This window comes from Dipodomys ordii, unplaced genomic scaffold, assembly GCF_000151885.1.
Source record: "Dipodomys ordii isolate 6190 unplaced genomic scaffold, Dord_2.0 Scaffold20, whole genome shotgun sequence".
Taxonomy (NCBI): Eukaryota; Metazoa; Chordata; class Mammalia; order Rodentia; family Heteromyidae; genus Dipodomys; species Dipodomys ordii.
Genome location: NW_012267236.1, coordinates 597,928 through 619,998, shown reverse-complemented (window position 1 = coordinate 619,998; position 22,071 = coordinate 597,928). Strand labels below are relative to the sequence as shown.

The 22,071-nt window shown below is 45.1% G+C and overlaps 1 protein-coding gene across 1 annotated transcript in view; it reads left to right on the top strand.

The window, feature by feature from the left end:
• Positions 1 to 22,071, top strand: part of Vit (vitrin) — a 97,504-nt gene that overhangs the window by 61,668 nt on the left and 13,765 nt on the right. The window contains exons 7-9 of the mRNA XM_013013606.1: positions 9,734 to 9,778; positions 11,925 to 11,987; positions 15,206 to 15,353. Of these exons, the coding sequence (XP_012869060.1) occupies positions 9,734 to 9,778; positions 11,925 to 11,987; positions 15,206 to 15,353 (256 nt within the window). The remainder of the gene's footprint in view (positions 1 to 9,733; positions 9,779 to 11,924; positions 11,988 to 15,205; positions 15,354 to 22,071) is intronic.

Sequence of the window (22,071 nt, the reverse complement as noted above, 5' to 3'; positions counted from 1 at the left end):
GGTCCAGCACCCGCTTCCACGTGACCCATACGCTGCTGAACAGATCCCCAGAGACAGGACTCTGTGCAGCCGGCACCATAACTGGGAAGACAGGAGCCAAACTGGGAAGGCGGGGAGAGCGGACTTTAAAACCAAATAATTACATTGCACACCAAAAGGATGTTCCTTGTGCAAGAAAAAAAGAAAAGTCAAAATAGATGTTTAAATGACTGTGTCTTTCCCCACATCATACAACTCACCCACTTAAAGAATAAATTCAGCTGGGTGCCGGTGGCACACTGCTATAATCCTAGCTATTCAGAAAGGCTGAGATATATAAGGATTGCTGTTCAAAGCCAGCCTGGTCAGGAAAGTCCATGAGACTCTTATCTCCAATTAATCTGCAAAAAGCCAGAAGTTGAGTTGTGGCTCAAATGGTTTCTCAAGTGAAAAAGCTAACAGCACCCAGGCCCTAAGTTCAAGACCTAGTAATAATGCATGCACATGCACGCGCGTACACACACACACACACACACACACACACATCAAAGCAGACGGTGCTGTAGGCCCTTGGACTATATCAGTGAACACATCTCACTAGGATTCCTGAAGTGGCTCACTTCAGCTTAGGACACCTGACAACTGTGTGGCTGGGGCAGGAACTACCAGTGTTTGAGGTCTATGACTCCTCTTTGCCCTACACTAAGATCAAAAAGTTGCCTCTCAGACAGGACATGAAAACATGGAGGAAGGTCAAAGGAGAGTAAAACTTGGAGGCAGACAGAAACAACGTTCTCCCAGCCTATGAAGAAAGTGTAGAGAAATAGTAGGACTCCGAGAAGGTAAGGCTGGACACAAGGCCCTTCACTGGGCCATGAATATGCAAGACAAAAAGGAGCAAGTCAAAGCTGTGGGGAAGAGAGCCGAGAGCCAGGGCAACAGCGACTACTGCTTACAGGACAGGGACGGGGGAGGGGGGGCGGGGGGGCTGTTTATGAGAGAGGCCAAGGATGACATTGGTAATTCCAGACGACCAGAAACCTCAGCAGTTCATCCTAGGGAGAGAGGGAGCCACCCAGAGAGCCAGATATCCATAGATATGATTAAGAAAGTCCTAGACAAGATGGAAAATCCCTTCAGGCCCTGTATAGAGTCAGCTGGAGGTATCTGGGGCTTAGAAGGTTGAGTGGCACACCCAGCATTGTTTTCCCCATTCCAAGAAGCACCTTTCCCTAATCTGATCTAACGTTAAAAGTGTCTATAATCATAGACCAGGGGAGAGACGTGCGCCCCCTAGCGCCCCCTAGTGGCAAGGAGTGGTAGTGAATGGCTGTTCATCTTCTCACCCTGGTAGGGCAAGGCAAGGAGAGCAAACATGGCAGGTGAAGGAAACCTCCTCTTGCCAGTTCCCTTCTCAAGGACTTTTCTCTCCTATATAAACCCTTTTCTTCCTTAGAGAGTCAGAGAAGATTTTTCTTAAAACATAGTCTTATAAGAGTAAGAGAAGTATTTCAAGCACGGACACAGATGTTGTTCATAATTTTTTTAAAAAGCAGTGGAGACATTAATTAGTTGCCCACCATTAGAAGAACAATGGACGCTTTCCATGTAGGTGCTGAAATGCTGATGCATGGGGCCCACCGGGGTGCTACAAAGTAGCATGGCCCCATCCCATCCTTATAGAAGAGTGCTGTGTATGAGAACATGGGTGTAGAAAAAGCAATACAACTCATTGTGCCAAAATTAGATCCCAGTCACTGCAAGACAGAGGCTAAACGATGATTGGTTACTATGCACAGGACATAATTTTTTATAGTGAGCCTTATCACCATTAGGACTTAACAGAAAATACTTGGAATTCATATCAAATAATTGGAACAAACACAAAAGGAACCCAAAGTTGGCTCTGCATAGATCCAGTTCTAATAGACATCAATATTTTCCTGTGGCCTCTTCTTGCTTCCTTTCCCTTCTATTTATGAAGCTTGCTTTCCCTAGGCTCACTCCTTTTTCTTTCTTTCTTTCTTTCTTTCTTTCTTTCTTTCTTTCTTTTTTGGGGGGGTCAGTTGTGGGGCTTGAACTCTGGGCCTGGGCACTGACCCTGAGCTCTTCAGCTCAAGGCTAATGCTCTACCACTTGAGCCACAGTGCCACTTCCAGTTTTCTGGTGGTTAATTGGAGATGAGTCTCACAGACTTTCCTGCCCAGGCTGGCTTTGAACCGTGATTCTCACATCTCAGCCTCCTGAGTAGCTAAGATGACATATGTGAGCCACCAGCACCTGGCCCTAAGCTCACTCTTGAGGCCTTAACTGGGCTTTGCAATTCTCTTAATCAACTCTTCCATTTCCTCACTCCTGTCCTCTTTCTTTGCCAGTACTGGAGCTTGAACGCAGGGCCTCTTGCTCTTGCTTAGCTTTTTTCACTCAAGGCTAGAGGCTCTACCACTTGAGCCCAGCTCCACTTTTGCCCTTTTGGCTGGTTAATCAGAGATCCGAGTCTCATGGGCTTTTCTTCCCCAGGCTGGCTTTGAACCATAGTCCTCAGATCTCAACCTTCTAAGTAGCTAGGGTTACAGGTGTGATCCACCAGCACCCAGCTACCCTCTTCCTTTTTAAACCGAGAAATTGCCCAATAAGTAATGAATGCTAAGTATATTTGATTCTCTCCGTATAATTAAGGATAAGCCATTGTGTAACTGTAAAACTCTATAAACCAATGCTGTTTGCATGAATACTGTGTTAACACAGTATGGGTAAATTGCTAAATGCAAAGTGACATTTCTAACTGAAGGATTACTTAAACCTCCCCATGAGTGTCACAGCTGAGTAGAATGATTTTAAGAATAATGAACTGTAAAGAAATATGACACTTTTGTAAGAGAAACTTACTTTGACAATTGTGAAATCCATGGGTGATTAGTACCTGGAATTTTCCAGTTGGTGTTATGAAATCAGTCTTCCCTCTCCCTCCCCAGTCTCCACCCCCCCACCATTTCAATACTTCCTCCAGGGCAGGTTCAGATATCTGTAGCTAGTTCCAACCTTGATAATGTCTTACGAGGTTAAATCATGGGAAGAATGTGAACAGTTAGATTACAGGTCATGCTCTGAGAAGCCCGATGTGATTTCAGATGCCTGGTCCAGCATCACCTATACAAGCAGTCGTAGCAGCCCCAGTCCAGGGGAGACCAGAGCTGTCTTTCTTGCTGCTTCCTACATGAAGTTCTTATTTTCCAAATCCTTGCTCTTTGATTTAGAGTTGAGTAGAACACTAAACCAGTTAGCCCACAGAAGATGCTGCCCAAGCTTCTAAGGAAACTTGTTAGGAAAATAGAAATCGTTAAACAAACAAGGCCTCTGGCCCAATATCGGGTCCCTTGAGGTGACTTTCTTTGCAGGTTGCGATAGATACTGCTAACGATTCTGCAAGCAGGCTCTTAGGAACCTGAAAGAAGATTCTCTTAGAGGGACAGACTTGAGGGACTGGGTTAGAAGAGCGAGGGGAATTTTTATGGTCTCCAAGGAAAGGACAGTGCCGATTTTATGCTTGGATATTTCTATCACACAGAGAGGATCAGAGCATTATTTTCTCTCCTCCAGGAATTCGTCTCTAAATTGTGATGCTCAGCGTTCACTTCTCTTCATTTCCATGCTACCCCTTCAGGGTCTGGCCCTAGAACTGGAGATGCAGCAAATTCTTTCCTCTGCCACAGTCTTGAGGCCAGCAAAGATTATGCAAAGGAAAACAGAGCAGAGAGAGACAGAGAAAGAGAGAAAGAGAGAGAGAGAGAGAGCTTCCACAAGCTCTGCTCCAGGCCTGGAGCTCTCTGAGCTTAACTGCCTGCACAGAAACACACCATTGCTTCTGAGGCCCCAGATGAGGAGCAGAGGCCTGCCAGGAGAGGTGTTCAGATCTTCTTCCCAGGGGTCAAGGGGATGAGGAGAGTACTCATTGGCCCTGCATGTATTAGAAATGGTAGGTTCTCTTTTGCTTTGACATAGAATCAAAGCAAACCTCCATGGGTCCCCTGTTCCGGGCTAGCTGCTTCCATGAGTTTTGCTGTGGCACCATGGCCAACGCATACCCTATTATCTTGAACAAAAACTGCTTAAGATTCAAAATGCTGGCCAGAGAAAAGACCACCTCAGGTCTCCACAGGCTCATGGGCGATGGACACTCTCTCCTCTTGTCCCCTTGGCAAGAATTCCTGCCTGCTCTGCAATCCCCAAACGTACAGGCAAACACAGAGAGAGCTCAGCCGAGTCCAAAGAAAATCTCAACTAGGGTCACTTTCACCAGGGGACAGTGGGGAAGAAAGCAGTTGCCAGGGGTTTGTAAATCAGCTGATCCTGTGTACTCCCTCAGGTACCCAAAGGCAGGATTCCTCCCAAGCTGCCGTCCAGAATTCTGCAGAAGCAGATGTCAGCCCGGGTAAACTGCCTGCTGCTTACCCTGCAAGCCCCCTAGCAATGGGCTTTGCCCCCCTCCCCCATCATTGACACGCTCACCCTTGGCCTTGTTCAACTCTGGGTCACCAGAGCGTGTGTTATGCCATGTTATTTGAACCTTCAGAAAATATCTTGGTTTGCTCTGTTCTCAGTAAGATAGAGGAAATATTCCTGAAGGCTCAGGAGCCCCTCATTACCATTATGTTCCCTCAAAAGGTCCCCCACCTATGAAGCCTTTGCACCCACAAAGCCGATGGGCCCAGGCTGGTCTTGGAGTTGAAGTGCACATATTCAGTCACAGCCGTGAATCAGATAGGACACAATAACCATCTCCACCTCCTAACTGGCACTGCCTGATCACCTCGGGCTTGTTTTCGAGATGCATACTGCCAGGTGCACCCAGACCCAGCCTGTTTTCTCTCCCCTGTCCACCCCCTGATTGTTTAGTTATCTGAGTCTTTGTTCCTTCATTCTTCCAAGAATTACATCCTGCCCCACTGACCCACAAAGACCTTCCTAGAGCTCCCGCCCCTCCCCTCCGCCACCGCCTTTTTTCCTCGCTGCCAGTCCTAAGGCTTGAACATGGGACCTAGACACTATCCCAAGGGGGGAGGGGGACTCAAGGCTAGCATTTGACCACTTGAGCTACAGCTCCACTTGCAGCTTTTCAGGTGGTTGACATAAGAGTCTCACAAGCTTCCCTGCTTGGGCTGGCTTTGAACTGTGATCCTCAGATCTCAGCCTCCTGAGTGGCTAGGATTACTGGTGTGAGCCACCAGTGCCTAGCTTCCTAGCTCCCTTTTAACCTTCAGCTCCTCCCTGTTTTTTCTGCTCTTCTTCTCACCGTGGTGCTGCAAACCGCTATGCACACCTTAGCCTTCCATGAACTCTCAGGGTCTCTTTGCCTAGGAAAACTCTCCTAGGCAAAACTCTGCCTAGACTAATCATGGCACCCCATAATGACTCCTGCCAAGGAGGAAGCCATTTATATAACCCAAATGAAAGCAGGTAAGAATATTGGGGTTCTTAAGTCTTCTTCCACCAGCTTTCACCTCAGACTAAGTCCTGTATATGAAAGCAAGTTGCCCGGTCATTTTGCTATATATAAAATGACCAGATCCTGGAATTATAAAGAATTGGATAGAATACATCTGGTCCAATTTCCTACCAAAAAAATTACACAAATCCTTTCTGGTATTCAAGACTACAGCTGTTCCCTTCTATCAAGTAAGTTCACATGGTGAGAATTTCCCAGCCCCTTCTCCTAGAGGATGGCATTGTTAGATGTAATTACTAGCAATTCACTTCTAAGCCAGTGGGTCTGCAAGTGTAGTCAAAGACCCTTCTTTCATTAATTCTGTGGGGTCATCCATGGACTACATCAGCATGGGGGCCAGGTCCTCTTCATGGCCTTCAACAACAAAACAGATCACAACCAATGCTTCCCTTAGGACTGGAATTCTTCTGTTTGGGAAAGTAATCATTTTTTTATTTTTTACTAAAAATAAAAGTGTGTGTTAAAACGTAAGAAGTATATTATTTTAAATGAATGACCAGCTAAGCAAAGTGCTAGTTAGTATTGTTTCAAATGAGAAAATGCTTAAAGTCTATTCTTTTTCATTTTTAATTATTTCTCTGTGTGTGTGTGTGTGTGTGTGTGTGTGTGTGTGTGTGTGTGTGTGTGTGTGTGTGTGTGTGTGTGTGTGTGTGTGCCAGACCTAGGGCTTGAACTCAGGTCTGGGTGCTGTCCCTGAGCTTTTTATCCCTCAACACTAACACTTAAGCCACAGATCCACTTCTGACCCTTTTTTGGTGGTTAATTGGACTTTCCTATCAAGGCTGTCTTCAAACCATGATCCTCAGATCTCAGCCTCCTGAGTACAGATGTGAGCTATTGACACCTGGCTCTCTGGTTTTTTGTTTTTTTTTTTTTAAGTAGTTGTTAAAAGGGATTTCAGTTACACTGGTCATGAGTAAGTACCAAGCATCTTGATCAATGTCGCTCCTTCCATTGTTTCTCCCGTCATCTTTCCCCATTTACATTCTACTCTTGCTTGTATTTTATAGATTTTTAAGCTGGGGTCTTACTGTGCACTTTCTATGTGAAATCCCCAGGCCTCCTGCTCATTTGGGGTACAAGAGTCACAGGCGCGTACCACCCTGTCCAGCTTCACACTTTTCCATTCTAAATAACAACCACGACCAGCACTAAGCCTCCCCCCAGAAGCTCTTCAATAATTTTAATAAGAAACATAAAATAGGCTGCGACTCTGAGCGGCTCTCGGATTTGAGAACATTTTCAGTCTGTGAGTCTCAACTCTGTGCCGCCTTTATGTGCCTTCTTTCCCAGAATGAACTGCTCCCGTCCCTCCAACGGGCCCTTACATGGCTTGGCAGTACACAGTCTAGCTAGGCTCCCAATCATGTTCATGGAGCAGCACCCCGAGAACATCCTGACTCCAGCCATGGAAAGCTCCATCTCACCATTGGCTCTTCATCCCCAAGATCTCTCCCCAGTACGGCTGCTATGCAGGCAGCAGGCCACTCCAAGCCGGTCTCTGTGTATGAGTTGATGAACCCATTCAGGAATACCACAAGCAGTAGCTGAGTCACATTAGCTTCACAGGCCTGGAAACTCAAGCATGGGATTAGTGTTGTTTCCATGAGAAAAGACTATCGTCAGATCCCAGGTTTATAGTTGAGTTACCCTCCACATCTCAGTGTAGGATGATTATAAACCTGGGGCTGGTGATGCATTGCCCGTGTGGTGGCTGGGCCCCAGCCCATGTGCAGCAGCTGCTGGGGTAGCCATGGCTTGGCACAGCCGCAGGGCTCCGTTCTTAGTGCTTCTCGCATCTGTCCCGCAAAAGGAAGTTCTTTAGAGGAAAATGTGCCACCCTGGGGACATGGGGACAGGAGAAAGGGAGGGAGGCTGGCTGTGTCCCCCAGCGCCCAGGCCTGCTCCACTTTCAGAATGTCACTTCCTCCTCAGAACGGGTCCCCCAGGGAACCTGGCAACGGAGGGTTACCTGGGCTTTTGTTCCCCATAAAACTAACATATAGGATCCCTAAGGGTCAACGTGTCGCAGCTTCTGCTTGGGTCTTGTGCTGCTAACTGCCAGATGTGCAGGGGAGCAGAAGGATCTGGAAGCAGTAGAAAGAACGTCGCTGAGTTCTACAGGGGCAGCCATGGTTCCAGGCCCTTTGGAAGGCTCAGCCACATGAGCAAGAGTTACAGAAATCTGTGCCTGGCCTAGCTCTTCCGTGGCCTGAAAGCCCAGAGATGGTGGTGAAGGGCAGGCTCTGGAGAGTGCCACGCTGGGCCAGAACTCAGCTCTGCCACTCCCAGTTCTCTTAGCTATAAAATGAGGTCATAGCTGCCCCTGACTCTGAGTTACTGCAGCCCAATGTTTCCAAGTGCTGACACCTGACACTGAGCAAACTCTGGACACCTATTCATTGTTTCTACAGGAAGTTACTCCAAGCCCCTTTTCTCTTCTGTCCAGCTGGCTCATCTGTGAGATAGCCAGGCAAAGAATGCCACAAAAATCATTTCTTGCTTTTGCAAGAGTGCCATGCTTTTCTCCACAAATGTCTACACACACGTAGCTCCACTTTATTCAAGAGAACACTGCAGAGGAACAGGGGAGAAGGTGGAGAGCAGAGCTCTCTGGCCTGGCCCACCCCAGCCCCCACCCCCTCCCACACACCTGTGCTTGGTGGTCCTAGGATGGATCTTTTTCCCCCCATACCTCCAGCTTCCTCTCAGCCCCCAGAACACATCTTCACAAATCTACCCCCTCATTATGACTAAAGCACAAAGTCCTAGATGTCCAAATCTTTTCAAGCCCTTGGCTCTTAGATAAATATAAATTGGTTCAAATGTGTCCCAAACGAAAGCGACATTAATAAAACAGGCTTGGAAATCTCTGATGTCAGGGGACTGTTTACGTAAGACAATGACCTACATGGCAGTCAAGGGCACTTGGTGGCCTCTGTTGGGGAGGGGATTCGAGGGAGGGGGTTTGGGGGCAAGAACTAAAATAAGTCACTGAAAATAGCATCATTTTTTTTCTAGGAAAAGAACAAAGTGCTATTTTCCCCAGTAGGTGGCAGTAGTTACAAGGCTAGACAAGTAGAATGTTAAATGATTCACAAATACAACTATTTTGAATGTGGAGCCCATCTCAGTCCATCTACCACTGCTATTTATTAGGAAGTCAAGGTCCTCTGAGGGTACATGACTTGCTCAAGGTTGAGTCAAGTAAAAATCAGTGTTACCATCAAGCCAGAATGTGGGAGAGCCTTTATTGCTTTTTCAAAGTGTCCAGTGGCTTAATCACACTTGGGAGGGGGGGGGGGGAATCACTGGAGTATGCTAATGACTTCAGCCAGCAACAAAGCAAACCATCTCTGAGAGGGAAGGAGAGAGAAAGACAAAAACATCTTTCTGTGTATATAAGTTATGAGGCTCCCGGACATATTTGTGCTGCCTTTGAGTGGCGATTCTCCGTGGTATCTTCCCCAAAGAGATGATGAGGGGTTACTGGATAAGTGTCTCCCTTCCCCAGAGTCCTCTCCAGGTGTTACATTGTTTTATTTACTTAATGCACAATATAAGAAGCAGGACCTTGGAAACAATCGTGAACACATCTGCCCTTCTAAACAGTTTCAGCTAAGATTATTCGAACAAATAGGAGGGACAAATATATCTAGAATGGTCTTATGCCATATTGAGTTTTTAATAAGTAAGAATGAGTGGGTTGGTGGGTGGAGACATGGATGGATGGATGGATGGATGGATGGATGGATGGATGGATGGATGGATAGATGAAAATTTAGGTCTAAAATTTTCATATCTCAACAAAATTTCTCACAGTTTTGATCATCAAAAATAGAAAGAAAGAAAGAACATGCTACTCTGGCTGGATATGTAATAAAGTCTCTTTCTCTGGAGTTTTTGAAGCACCAACCAGTCATTCACTCGGCAAGGAGGTTGAAGAAGAAGGTTGGGGCACTTTGAAAAATATGAGCCTTTTAAAGAATATTAGAATATATATTATTGCATGATTCTTGTTGCTTATGAAAGAAAAGAAGCAGGCAAAAATGCCTATCCATCAGAATCAAAGTGCTTTCAATGAGAAGTCGCACCGATTACATGTTGCTTCATCCAAAATCCTAGTCCCGTGCTCCTTTCCTGAATTTTCTGCCACAATCTGGACATTACCCTGGCAGGCAGTTCTGGGAGCTTTTGCTTACTTGCATTTAAGTAACCCGTCTGTTTCTTTTTAATTTTGAAAATCAGGAGAAGTGGATTTGTGGAAGCCTGGATCAGTCCTTTTAGACGCAGGTAACTATACAGCCCAGTTTCTCAGTGGTGATCCAGGAAGACACAGGGGCTTGCAGAATTAGGAGGGTCAGAATAATGTAGGTACCCAAGCAACCTGTCTAAGGGCTTCCTACTTGAGCCAGTCTCATCCTGCAGAAGGCACCTTGAAACTTTCCTAGGGGCAACACTGCATTAACAAAGGGAGGAAGCAAGCAGGAAGGAAGCTAGATCACAACCCTACGTGTAGGTTTAGACCCTGGCTCTCTCTCGGCGCACTTGGACAAGCTCTTTGTACCTTCCCTTCTTTTTCAAAAAATGGTATTCCTGCATCTCTTTACACCAACCACTGCTGTTCTCTGTTTACTATGTTGAAGGTTTGAAACTCCCTCCATAAAGCCTTCCAGGAAGATTTTACAGGTAGGGAAAACAAATAGTACAGGAGGACATGACCCCCTAAACTTCGTTGCCACCCCCCCACCCTTCAACCAGAGCTTTGGAGGTGTTTTCCTGAGAGACTTCTGACTGAGAAATGCTGTTAGAGATCCAAAGCAAAACTTTTCAAATGAAGTGAGGAAGTGGGGCGAGCTAGCTGACCTTTAGTGGAAGGATGAAATCATGTGCTTTGCGAACTGGAAAAAATAACACGGCAGGGAAAAGCTGACTGCAACTAAGAAGGAGAAGAGGCGCCCGCATCTTCCTCTACCACCCATCACTCGAAAGTCCAGCAACTCACCTGCACCCTGAAGCACCCATGGCCAGTGCTACACTTCTGTTCTGCTTGAGAAACCTATTGGTTGGTCTTCCAGCACCTTAAAAAGTTCTCATTTATTAGTCAGGTGCTGATGACCCATGCCTATAATCCTAGGTACTAGGGTAGCTGAGATCTGAAGATCACAGGTCAAAGCCAGGATGGACAAGAAAGAAAATTAGAGCCTCTTATCTCTAATTAGCCACCAAAGAGCTAGACGTAGAGGTGTCGTTCAGGTGGTAGAGCACTATCCTTGTGAGAAAAAGTCAAGGGACAATCTCCAGGCCCTGAGTTCAAGCCCCAGTATCAGTACACACAACGTTAACAAAATCTCTATGGATGCTGGTGGCTCATGCCTGTAATCCTAGCTACTCAGGAGGCTGCGATCTGAAAATCATGGTTCAAAGCCAGCCCAGGCAGGAAAGTTGGTGAGACTCTTATCTCCAATAAACCACTAGAAAACTGGAAGTGGCACTGTGGGTCAAGTAGTAGAGCACTCTCCTTGAGCTGAAGAGCTCAGGGACAGCACCCAAGCCCAGAGTTCAAGCCCCACGATGGACCAATAAATAAATAAATAAATAGTTGCACAGAACAGCCCCCATCTCTACCACACTAAAACACACCTCACACACCCCCTGTCCAACCATGAGCATTTTCAGATTGTTTGCCTTTAATCTTAAAGTACAAGAAACTACTCTCTATCCTTTTACTTGAGTTACTTTTTATCTTTGTGTATGTGCTTAAACTCAGAGCTAAGGTACTCTTGCTTGGCTTCTTTCTCATTCAAGGCTAGCACTGTACCACTTGAGCCACACCTCCACTTCTGGCTTTTTGCTGGTTAACTGGAGATATTGAGTCTACAGATGTTTCTGCCTAAAGTAGTTTCCAACCTCAAACCTCAGAGCTCAGCCTCCTAAATAGCTAGGATTACAGGCGTGAAGAACCCAGAGCCTGGCCTTGAGTCACTTGTGTCTTAGCTCTTCTCTCCTGGTCTACCTCTAGCCCTCTTTAGATTGTCCTCCAAGTGTCTTTACTCTCAGTCCATGCCCTCATTCACCTCATTCTAGTTAGCTCATGTCAACTAGATATCCTTTCCTAATGTCAAGATTAACAGAGGGACAAAGTTCTTCATGTTTTCAGCTGAGGAAACTCAGGCTTAGTTGTAATAAGTTCAAATGAGAAACAGCACTTAAATCTGATTTCAGATCTTCCTGAACACCCTGTCGGGGTTAGTACGCTGTCCATATGTATTCCTTTCTCCTTGTTTCTTCCCCATGGATAAGGGTGGTGTGGATAATAACTGTTAGCTCCAAGCCAAGTCCCTGAGCTGGCTGTGAGTCTCTCTGTCCTCTTCCCTGGGGTAAAGGCCAGATGCTTCCTGTGCTTACAAGTCACCAAAAGTTTTACTGTTCTTTCCAGGATTTGTTCCAAAAGAAGAATTAAGCACACAGTCTTTGGAGCCAGTCTCCCTGGGCGATCCAAGTAAGTTAATTGACAACTAGAATCCCATGGTGGTTTTGACATCAGATCTGTTCTCAGTCTTCCCTACCCACTCACTCCCACCCAAGCCCAATGACGTCTCCCACCCTGGATCTATTTATCTCCTCTCTCCTGTCACTCCATTATAAGGAGAAGGGAGAGCTTTTGAAGGATTTAAGTGGTGTGCATGATGGGGAGAGGATCAGCGGGTTTTTTTAGTATCACTATGGCAACAGGGTGAAGAATGGAAGGAGATGGGGAGACATGGGTGGATGCGTGGAATAAGCAGGCTGGTTAGTCTGTGAACCCCTCCAGGTGATGGTAGCTAGAGAAGGAGGAGTCTTTTGAGTTGGGGTGGAGGAAGGAGAGGAGGAACAATTAAAAATGGTTTGAGTAACTGGTGGTACTGCAGGCGTGGGGGCAGAAAGACCATAAATGTCTGTTATCTCCCATAAGACACTGTGTCTAATAGAGAGTTGACTACTCAGGTTTGATATTCTTTTTTTTTTTGGGTCCGGTCATGGGGCCTGAACTCTGGGCCTGGGCACTGTCCCTCAGCTCTTCAGCTCAAGGCTAGCGCTCTACCACTTGAGCCACAGCGCCACTTCCAGCTTCTTTTTTGCTTATGTGGTACTGAGGAATCGAACCCAGGGCCTCATGCATGCAAGGCAAGCGCTCTACCACTGAGCCACCTTCTCAGCCCCAGGTTTGATATTCTTATGGGACAACCCAGGCAGAAATATATGCAAGATGACAGCTAAGAACCTCCAGTGGTCATCTTCCTACAGACATACCACGCACTACACACACACACACACACACACACACACACACACACACACACACCTGCTTCCACAACAGCTAAGGAAACCAGGTTGCCTGCTACACAATACCCTGCCCTGTCTCTATTTTTAAAAAAAATCGTAATAAAGCGAAATAGATATTAACACACAAGAGAATTAAAAAAATAATAAAATTGGAGTTGATAGACAATGAAAGCCGAGGATCTAGAACATAAAAATGTGATGCCAGGAATAAGCTAGGATAAAAAAGGACTTAGACATGAAGAAACACACTAGGTAAAGGGGAAGTCACCTTAAGAATACCAGAAAGGAGAGAATACCAGAAAAAGGAAAGAACGCAGAACGCTTTTGTCTTCTGCAAACTACAGAAGAATTCACTGGTCAATTCCCTGATAAAGTTCCTCCCAGCCAGCTACCAATGAGCTGTGAGTTGATTCTCCCTGGAGAATCAACTGAAGCCATTTTTACAATTAACCACACCTACTTCCTGCTTCACACCTTGAGAATCTCAGTATGGTCTGGATATCGGCATCTGCCTCCCCTGAGAACTTGCAAAAAAGGTAGCTAGCATCTGAGGATCTACCCCAGACCTACTGATTCTACAAGGGATTCCTTCGTATATAAACCCATGAACAGCACTACCCAGAGTGATTCCTCAGCATCTTTATTTGTGGAAGCCACTTAAGCAACCTTACTATGTGAATAACTCTCAGAGCAGAAACACTAACCCAAAGTGTTGGACACCACCGTGTGTTTACTCCGTGGAACCATACGACCTTAATTGAGAAAACTGGCCCCAGATCTTTAATTCCTCATCCTCCAGCCTCTGTCCTGTGGCCATTATGTATCACTCACACTGAACACTTCACAGCCTGATTTTACCTTAGAAGTGTTGATGCAATCTTCAGATCATCATGTTTTCCTTTCTGTGCAAAAGTCATCGGGTCTTACCTAGAATACAAGAGCGGGGAACCCTCGTCATTAAGACATCATGACAAAGGATATCAGCCACAGACCAGTGGAGCAAAGAGAACTAAGCAAACAGAAGCCCCTTGCTTTCATAACACTTTTCTTGTGGTTTTGTCCATACTTCCAGCAAACCTGTAGGTGTTGGTGGGTGGCAAGCTGTGAAGAACGTGACTGCCACCTGCTGGAAACAATTCACATTGCAAGGCCAGGCCTAGAAAAACATGAGTTGTCCCTAATTGGGGACAAAACCACTAGAGAAGCCATGTAGCAATTCTACCCATCTTCGGCTGTATTCCAGGCTTTCATGGTATCACTCCACCTATGGATTTCATTTTCTTCTTTCAATTTATACCTAAGGGTAATGTTTACATAAGGGCAATTTGGAAGGTACCAGATGAATAGAAAGGATTGGACTGAACATCCAGTCTAGAAAAAGACTAGAGGTCTCATTCATAAGGAAATGGAAAGACTTGGAAAAAATTAAGCAAAGTAAAGCAGACCCAAAGAAACATAGGCTGCATGGTCTCCCCCATTTGCAATAACTAGAGTATGTGTATAAGTCTACACGTTAACCCAACGGATAGTAAAAGACAAATAATTACACTTGGACATGATTAATTAAAAAGTATTCTAAGTACTTATCTCACAGTGAGAACGAAGGGCTCAATGGCCGTGTGCATATGACCATAGAGAATGATGCTTATTGAAATGAACTCCAAGAAGTGGAAGCCAGAGGGCTTTTTTAAATTGTACTTTTTGCAGTTCTTTCTTTTCCTTTCTTTGTCTTTGTCTTTTCTTTTTCTTTCTTTTTTTTTTTTTTGGTCCTTTGGTTTATTTCCTGTTGTCACTGTTTTTTATTTCTGTATCCTTTGTCTTGCGTAGATGTTTATCTGATTTGGGGAAAGAAATGGGAATCACAGAAATGATGGGACAAAGGGTGAACCATAGTGTCTAGTGAACCTTACAACCATAAGGTGTGAAACACTTGCCCTGCTCTCAGGAATGGCTTTTCAAGTGTTTCACACCTTTATGAAGGCCTATTCCATATATCAAGAAAGGATGAGTGCAAAGGGCCCACAAGTTCTTAAGGCTCAGTGAATTTCCACATGTGGAAGTCTGTGCTTCTATGATCGGAGCTTGGGAATCTGTTCTAAGAATCTCCTGGAGCTGGACTGGGTATTACTGATTTCTGAAGTGTGTCATTGTGGCCAGACTTACTGAATTCTCAAACAGTTATGGAAACAAGATGGCACCCAAGTGTCCAGAGCCTTGATGCTCAGGGAAACTCTGTTGCGCTATCAATAGATGGTTGAACCCAGCTATACCCAGCTCCTGTTTTACACTTGCTTCTCGTTGGAATCGCAGGGGATGGTAAAGAAGGCAAGAAACTATCTGCCCGGAGTACACAGTCAGAGATAACCAGAATAATAGAGTTTTCCTATTCCTCAGACTGTAAAGTTGATTTGTCCTTCTTGATCGATGGGAGTTCCAGCATTGGCAAACGTCGGTTTCGAATCCAGAAGCAGTTCCTGGCTGATGTTGCCCAGGCTCTTGACATCGGCCCTGCTGGTCCGCTGATGGGGGTTGTACAGTACGGGTAAGTGCCGTCTATGTTCTGAAGCAATCCCTCATGCAAATATAAGTGAACGCAAGCAAGGTGGCTGCCATTTAAGAAACCCGAGCCTTCCTGAAGGGAAGGGTAGGTTAATACACAGCTGCAAGGAAATGGCATTTGCACTCCTGATTAGTACAGCTATGGGGTACATGTCTTAGCTCAGCCACGAATAATCTGGCCTTGTTCTAGGCTTTCTCCACTCTGATAGCCAGTTCTCTTATCTGTAAACAAGGGCCAAGTCCTCTTTCAACTTTGACTGTTCCACCCTTGTTTGAAGGGCTCCACCCTGAGCTACAAATTACCTTCACAGGTAAGAAGCCTGCGCCTTAGGGGGTGCTTTCTCTTTCCTCGAAATACCACTGGTACCAGAAACATCTTACCCTGTAGTAGGAAAAGACAGGCATAGGAGAGATGGTCCCATCAGTCAGCTGAGCGCTGCAGTGACCCTGCTCCGTCATTCCATTATTTTACTTAGGATGGGAGTTAACATTCCAAACTAAAGTCTTCTTTTCTCTTCCTTGTAGTGAGATAAATCATATTCCAGATACAAGAATGGGATCCCCTCATATACATCCCCCCCAAAAGTTCGTGGATGGTGTCAGAGAATAGACAGTCAAAAGAGAGAGCATGCACAAGTCTTGTATTTACGCTCATATATCAAATAGGTGGTCTTTGGATCAGTAAATATTGGCGGGGGAGGAGAATTACAATATCATCTGATGGACGTTGGTCAGCAGATGAAGCCTGCCCTCCCACAAAGCTATGGATTAGCCCTTGAAATTAGCAACCAACAGACCGCAGTGCCTCTTGCTCCAAAGCTGGAGCCATACACTACGCTCCAAAAACATAAAGAGGTCAATTCGTGACAGCACTCCAGCACCTCTGAGCTTCCCAGAACAGCATTTATTTACTTATTTATTTTTATTTATGTGTGTGTCTGTATGTCTGTCTGTGTCCGTGTCTGTGTATCTGTGTGTATGTATGTGTTGGTATGGGGCTTAAATCCAGAACCTGGGAGCTATCCTTTACCTTTTCTGCTCAAGACGTATGCCCTACCACTTGAGCCACATCACCACTTCTGGCTTTTTGGTGGTTAATTGGTGATAAGAGTCTCACAGACTTTGTTGCCCTGGCTGGCTTTGAAAATCAATCCTTAAATCTCAACTCCTTGAATAGCTAGGATTATGGGTGTGAGACACCAGCATCCAGCTTCCATAGCAACATTTAAAATAGCATTGAAACCAAGATGTCACACCAAAGACTAGAAATCCATTTTTGAGTTATCAAGAGAAGTAAATAAAAGTGTCTTGTTTCCAAAAGAGCCGATCACATTTGTGTTTTTAGACTTAGATCTCAATAGTATATTTAGTTTTAACTTCTATTCCTTTAAGGAAAAAAGAGTAAATTAGCTGTCACATACATTAGTCAAAGTCAGTTATATTTTTTTTAAAAGTCACAAATGCCATCTCTGGAAACCAAATAATCAATCTTGAAGGTTCTTACTCAAAATAAGAAAAACACCGGTTTCTTTGTCTTTTTGGTTATTTGTTTTCTTGTCTGGAAAATGTCAACCCATTTTCATTCCTGGGTTGCTTTTTAAGATAGCAAATAGATAGCAGGCTTTCCACAGGAAGAAAATATAAGTATTTTAGTGCCAGATGTCTTCCAATCAATTTTTATTGGAGGATTCAAATCTTGGTGTATTATCTTGCATTAAAAATAGCTGCTTTAAAAGCTCGTGTGTACCAGGGTTTATAGGACGATATGAAAATAAGGTGATGAATATGTCTGGGAAAAGAAAAATGACATAAGAATAGGATTGTGCGCTGATGAGAATGTGGATTGAAGAATAAATGTAGCAAGAAAGGAAAACTAATAAAAGAGTCCTTCTTCCAGCTGTGGCTTCAATGTGTCCCACCACACACACACACACAGTTCATGCAATGGAAATTTATTTCCCAATACAACAGTGTTTGGAAGTAGGACCTAGAATCGGTGCTTAGGAATAAATTAATGTCTTTACCAAGGAGGTGGGTTGGATACCAAGAAGATGAGTTGGTTACATAGTGATTTTGCCCCCCCCCCCGCTTGCTTTTGCTCTTGTCCTGAGTTCCCTGGCTTTACTGCCTCTCATCATGATGACAGACACAGCAGGAAAGCCCTCACCAGATGTGGGCTTCTCAACATTAGACCTGACCTCCAGAACTGTAAGAATTTTCCCCCAATAATGACCCAGTCTGGTATCCCTTTAGAGCAATGCAGAATGAACTAAGATAGCCTTCCAAAAGTTCATCCTCTATCTTCTTAATGGGATCACTATTTGCACGAAAGAGTTGACCTCCTTGCTTTCCAAATTTGCTTTCTAAACATTTCTTGTTATCTGCCTTTTGTCTAGCCAGAATTCTTAATTAATTTCCAGGCTTTTAGGAGAAGATGTGCATCTCCCTAATCCGTCATCTTCACCTTGCTTTCGCAACGAGAGGTGAGCACAAAGAACTGCTGATGAGCCATCTGAATTCTGACCTCAGTCACTTAACCTCTCCATGGAAGTGGTGCCTCCTGAAGGTGCTAGGGGTCAGCCGATGATTTATTAAGGCTCTGCCAGCTCTGGCATTCTATAACACAGTGACTGGCTCTGTAATCAAAAGACTCCTAATAAGTGAATGTTGGACTAACAGATGCTGCTTCTCACTTCCTTCCCCTCATAGTATCTTAGATTCCTGCCAGACTCGATCATCTTCTGTATTAGTCAGGGATCTGCAGAGGAATCAAGCCAATAGTGTAAGTGTAACGATGAGGTGACTGGTTAGGATTGGCTGATGCAGTGAGCGACTGGCTAGGACCACAATGGCCACCTGCGAGCTGAAAGGCCAGGGAAGGGAGCTGCCAGCCTCCTAACAACAGCCTCCTAACAATGCAATGTCAAAGGCTTCAGACCTAAATGCTTCTGGAGAGCTGCGGGTGCAACTCTCTGTGCAGAGGCTGAAGAAGCTGGAGTCCAATGCGCAGGAGAAACAGCTATCCAAGAAGAGTCGAGCATAGATCACACTCTTCTCTTTCTGCTTTTTTTTCCATTCCATCTGACCCTCTAGTCTATTGAATGGTGATGCCTATATGAATGTAGACCAGTCTTCTCTGATCAACTCAATGATCCATACACCAATGTTCACTGCAAGCTTCCTCTCGAGATACTCCCAGAAATGTGTCTTCTGTTTTTCTAGGCACCCATTCCAGTCTGCAGCAAACATGAACCATCACACCTGCTCTTCCACAACCCCAGTTCGGCATCATGTCTTATTCTGACATTGCAGAGCCTTGAGACCTCAGAGAGCACCTGGCTCTGCCACCTCGTGCTATAGGATAGACAAAACACCCTACACAAGGAGGAGCGCGGGGCATGCACAGGACCGATGGCAAGGCATCGCTCATAGCCTACCTCCTCTCCAGCATCATCTTTCACTGGCTGACTTCTGTGCCTCTGCCTGCACCTCTGGTTCAGTTCCCAGTGAAGGTCTCTACACCATGGAACCCACGTGCTTCCTCTCACACACTCCTGCCCTCAACCCACTATCACGAGGACCTGTCAGCCACCAGCATTCTTACCACACTCACTGCACATCTATAATAAGATAGGCAGCATTTAATACAGACTCAGAGATGTCAGCTGACTTTCCTAAGAACCCCAGCAAAATGCACAACCCTAGGTGAATCTTGGGTTAATCCTTAAAATGTCAAACCAAATTGACTTCAGAGGGAACATGTTGCTCATCTGCCAGGAAAATTGCTGATAACTGACATTTCCACCAGCCCAGAGAATGACACAAGGTGTTGAACTGTGCCAAGGATCAAGCCTCTACTTTCTCATGCCTATTAAGTTAAAATTATATAACCAACAGGCTTGGGAGGGCACTTAATACCAGCACTGAAAGAACAGCCAGAGCTAGACACTGTTGGGTGACCAACCTCTAACAAATAGAATGAATGCAGCCTAGACCCATGGGTGCTAAATGCCTTCTTGAGCTTCCATGTAATATGGATTTATGCCCCATTTCAATATAAATGCAACAGGATCAAACACACTCTCTTGAATCTCATCAGTCACAATAGGATATCAAAAGCAGTAAACAGTTTTAGAGTAAAGCAAAATGTGGGACTGTCTTCATTTAAGAATGAAATAGACTTTTCCTTGACCTTCAACCTATGACAGTTGTCTTCTGTTGTAAGGTGTGTCTCTGATAGGGTGCATCTCTTCCACAGTCTAATTTCTCAGCTCTCCACTCCAACCCCAGGCCCTGGATTGCAGGGTGAAAGCCAAGTAGGTTCCTGCAGATCAGATGAGCTACATAGCACAGGACAGAATGGATGGAAGGAGCAAATGATCACATCTTTTGTGTCTGGCAGAATCATGACCCAGGAAACTGCCCATGTCCAAATCCTTAGATCTGTGAATGAAAGAAGACTTGCTGAAGTAATTCAAGAAAGTGCCCTGAGATGGGCAGATTGTTATCTGCTTGTCCCCATCTAATTGCTTGTCTATAAAAGTAGACACTATCCCAAGACTAGACAGAGAGATGAGAGAAGAGACTATGAGCAAGGGACCCAGACATCCCAAGAAGCCAGCAAAAGGAAACCATTTCAAACTGGGTGCTGGTGGCTCACTCCTATAATTTTAGCTACTCAGGAGGCTGAGCTCTGGAGGATCCTAGTTCAAAGCTAGTCTGGATAGGAAAGTTTATAAGACTACCAAAAAAACTAAAAGTGGAGCTGTGCCTTAAATGGTAGAATGATAACCTTGAGCACAAAAAGCATTCAAGCCCTGGGTTCGAGCCCCAGGACAGGCCAAAAAAAAAAAAAAAAGGAAACAGTTTCTTTGGAAAGCCACACACCCTGCCAAAAGGTCTTTCTGGGTTAATTCCATAAAGACCTGAATCAGACTTCAGACTTCCTATTTTAACACTACATTTATGATCATCAGTTACAGCAGCAACAGAAAACAAATACAGCTAATGAAGAAGGGCCACTTTGTTGCATTTCCTGCATCTGCATCAAGGAAGGAATGGAAAAGCAGCCTAAGGTGTGAGACACAACTCAAATAGGACTGCAGAGGGGAAATCACAGAACCCCCAGGGGGCTTCTGAGCAGGGACCTCATTTTACATTGGCTTTATACAAGTAGCTTTAAAAAAAAAAGTCCTATTACCTGGGCCACACCCTAGGCCTATTAAAGCAGAATTAGCAGATATCTTAATATCTTACTCCAATCTGTGTGCAAGAGGGAGAATCATCTTCTCCCCAAAGAGAGAAGGCATAGCTCAGCTTCCGAGTGCAGAGTGACAGCAACTGTCAGAGCTCAGCTCTCAGCTCTGACCTCTGCTCTTTTCTCCCTTCCATGTTGGTGACTTTCCAGAAACTAACAAGATTTTCACCACCCTCCCTCTGCCTGCCTGGGCTTGTTCTCATGGGTGTTTGGATCCTTGCAAAGATCCCATTCTTGCTCCTGAGAAAGACAGTGTGATCTGTATACAGCACGCACACCCTGCACACCAGCTGTGGCTTTTTCTACCCCATGCATCTCTCTAGAGATACACACAAAGCATCTGCATTTGACTCCAACCAGCCATTCTTCTTGAACTCCTAGCACATATTTGCTGGCTGTGCAGGGGTCCCTTGCGAATCCAATGGCTAGCCCAGTGCATATTAGAACTGTCCCCGGGGAGCTCTTAAAAATCCCAAGGTCCTGACCAAACCTTAAATCAATGAAATCAGAATTCCTGTGTGTGCACAGCCCAACCATCACCATTATACTATTTTTTTAGAGCTCCCCAGGTGATTCTACTGTGCAGACAGAGTTCAGGCATGAATATACCCAGAGGCCTGTGCTGTCACTGAATCCCATGCTCCTGGTCCCCCCTACCTCAATTCAAGTAACCAATCAGAAAACTCCAGTCATTCCATTTTCCTCTCCCCTTCCTTTTGTCTTCCTTCTCTAGACTTCTTATTCCTCTAGCTTCATCTTAGCTTTTAAAGCATCCACGAAAGCATTGCTACCAGAAGTGGGATCTACAGTGTCAGCTGGGAGGTTGTTAAGAGATATAAAGCCTCAGACCTCATTCTGGTCCTACAGCAGCAGAATCTACATCTTATCAAGACCCCTAGGTGATTGGATGAACGTCTAGGCTTGGCAAGCTCCATTGCTAAGACATCACAGCCCTGTAGCGGGAGATTAGCAGCCAGCAAACCATTTGGTTCTGAATCAGAGCTTGGATCAGCAGAATGAGCATCCATGTTCTCCAGCAGGAAGAGGTGAACATGGGTTCATTTTCTACTCTTTTTTGACGCATAGGTAGAACTATTGCTACTAATTACAAAACTGCTCCCCTAAAAGCTCCTTTCGCTCCTTCTCTGATGCTAGAAAATGTGTAAAAGGCCAGTGTCCATTCCCAGGAGATGTTCAAAGTCCCCTAACAGATGGACCTAGGACAAGCAACGGGTCATAGCTGCTCTAGCAGAAGGAAAGAGAGAAGCATTTTCTGCCTGAGCCAGTGAATGTCCTCTCAAGGGACAAATCTACTCACTCCCCTGCAGTCTCTGGAACTTCTCCTGGACGTTCCTGAGGTCACTAGCATGCCTCATCTGTAAATCATCACATTTCAGCTAGTCTCAAAAATTAGCTGATTAAATATAGATTATTTTATTATAAC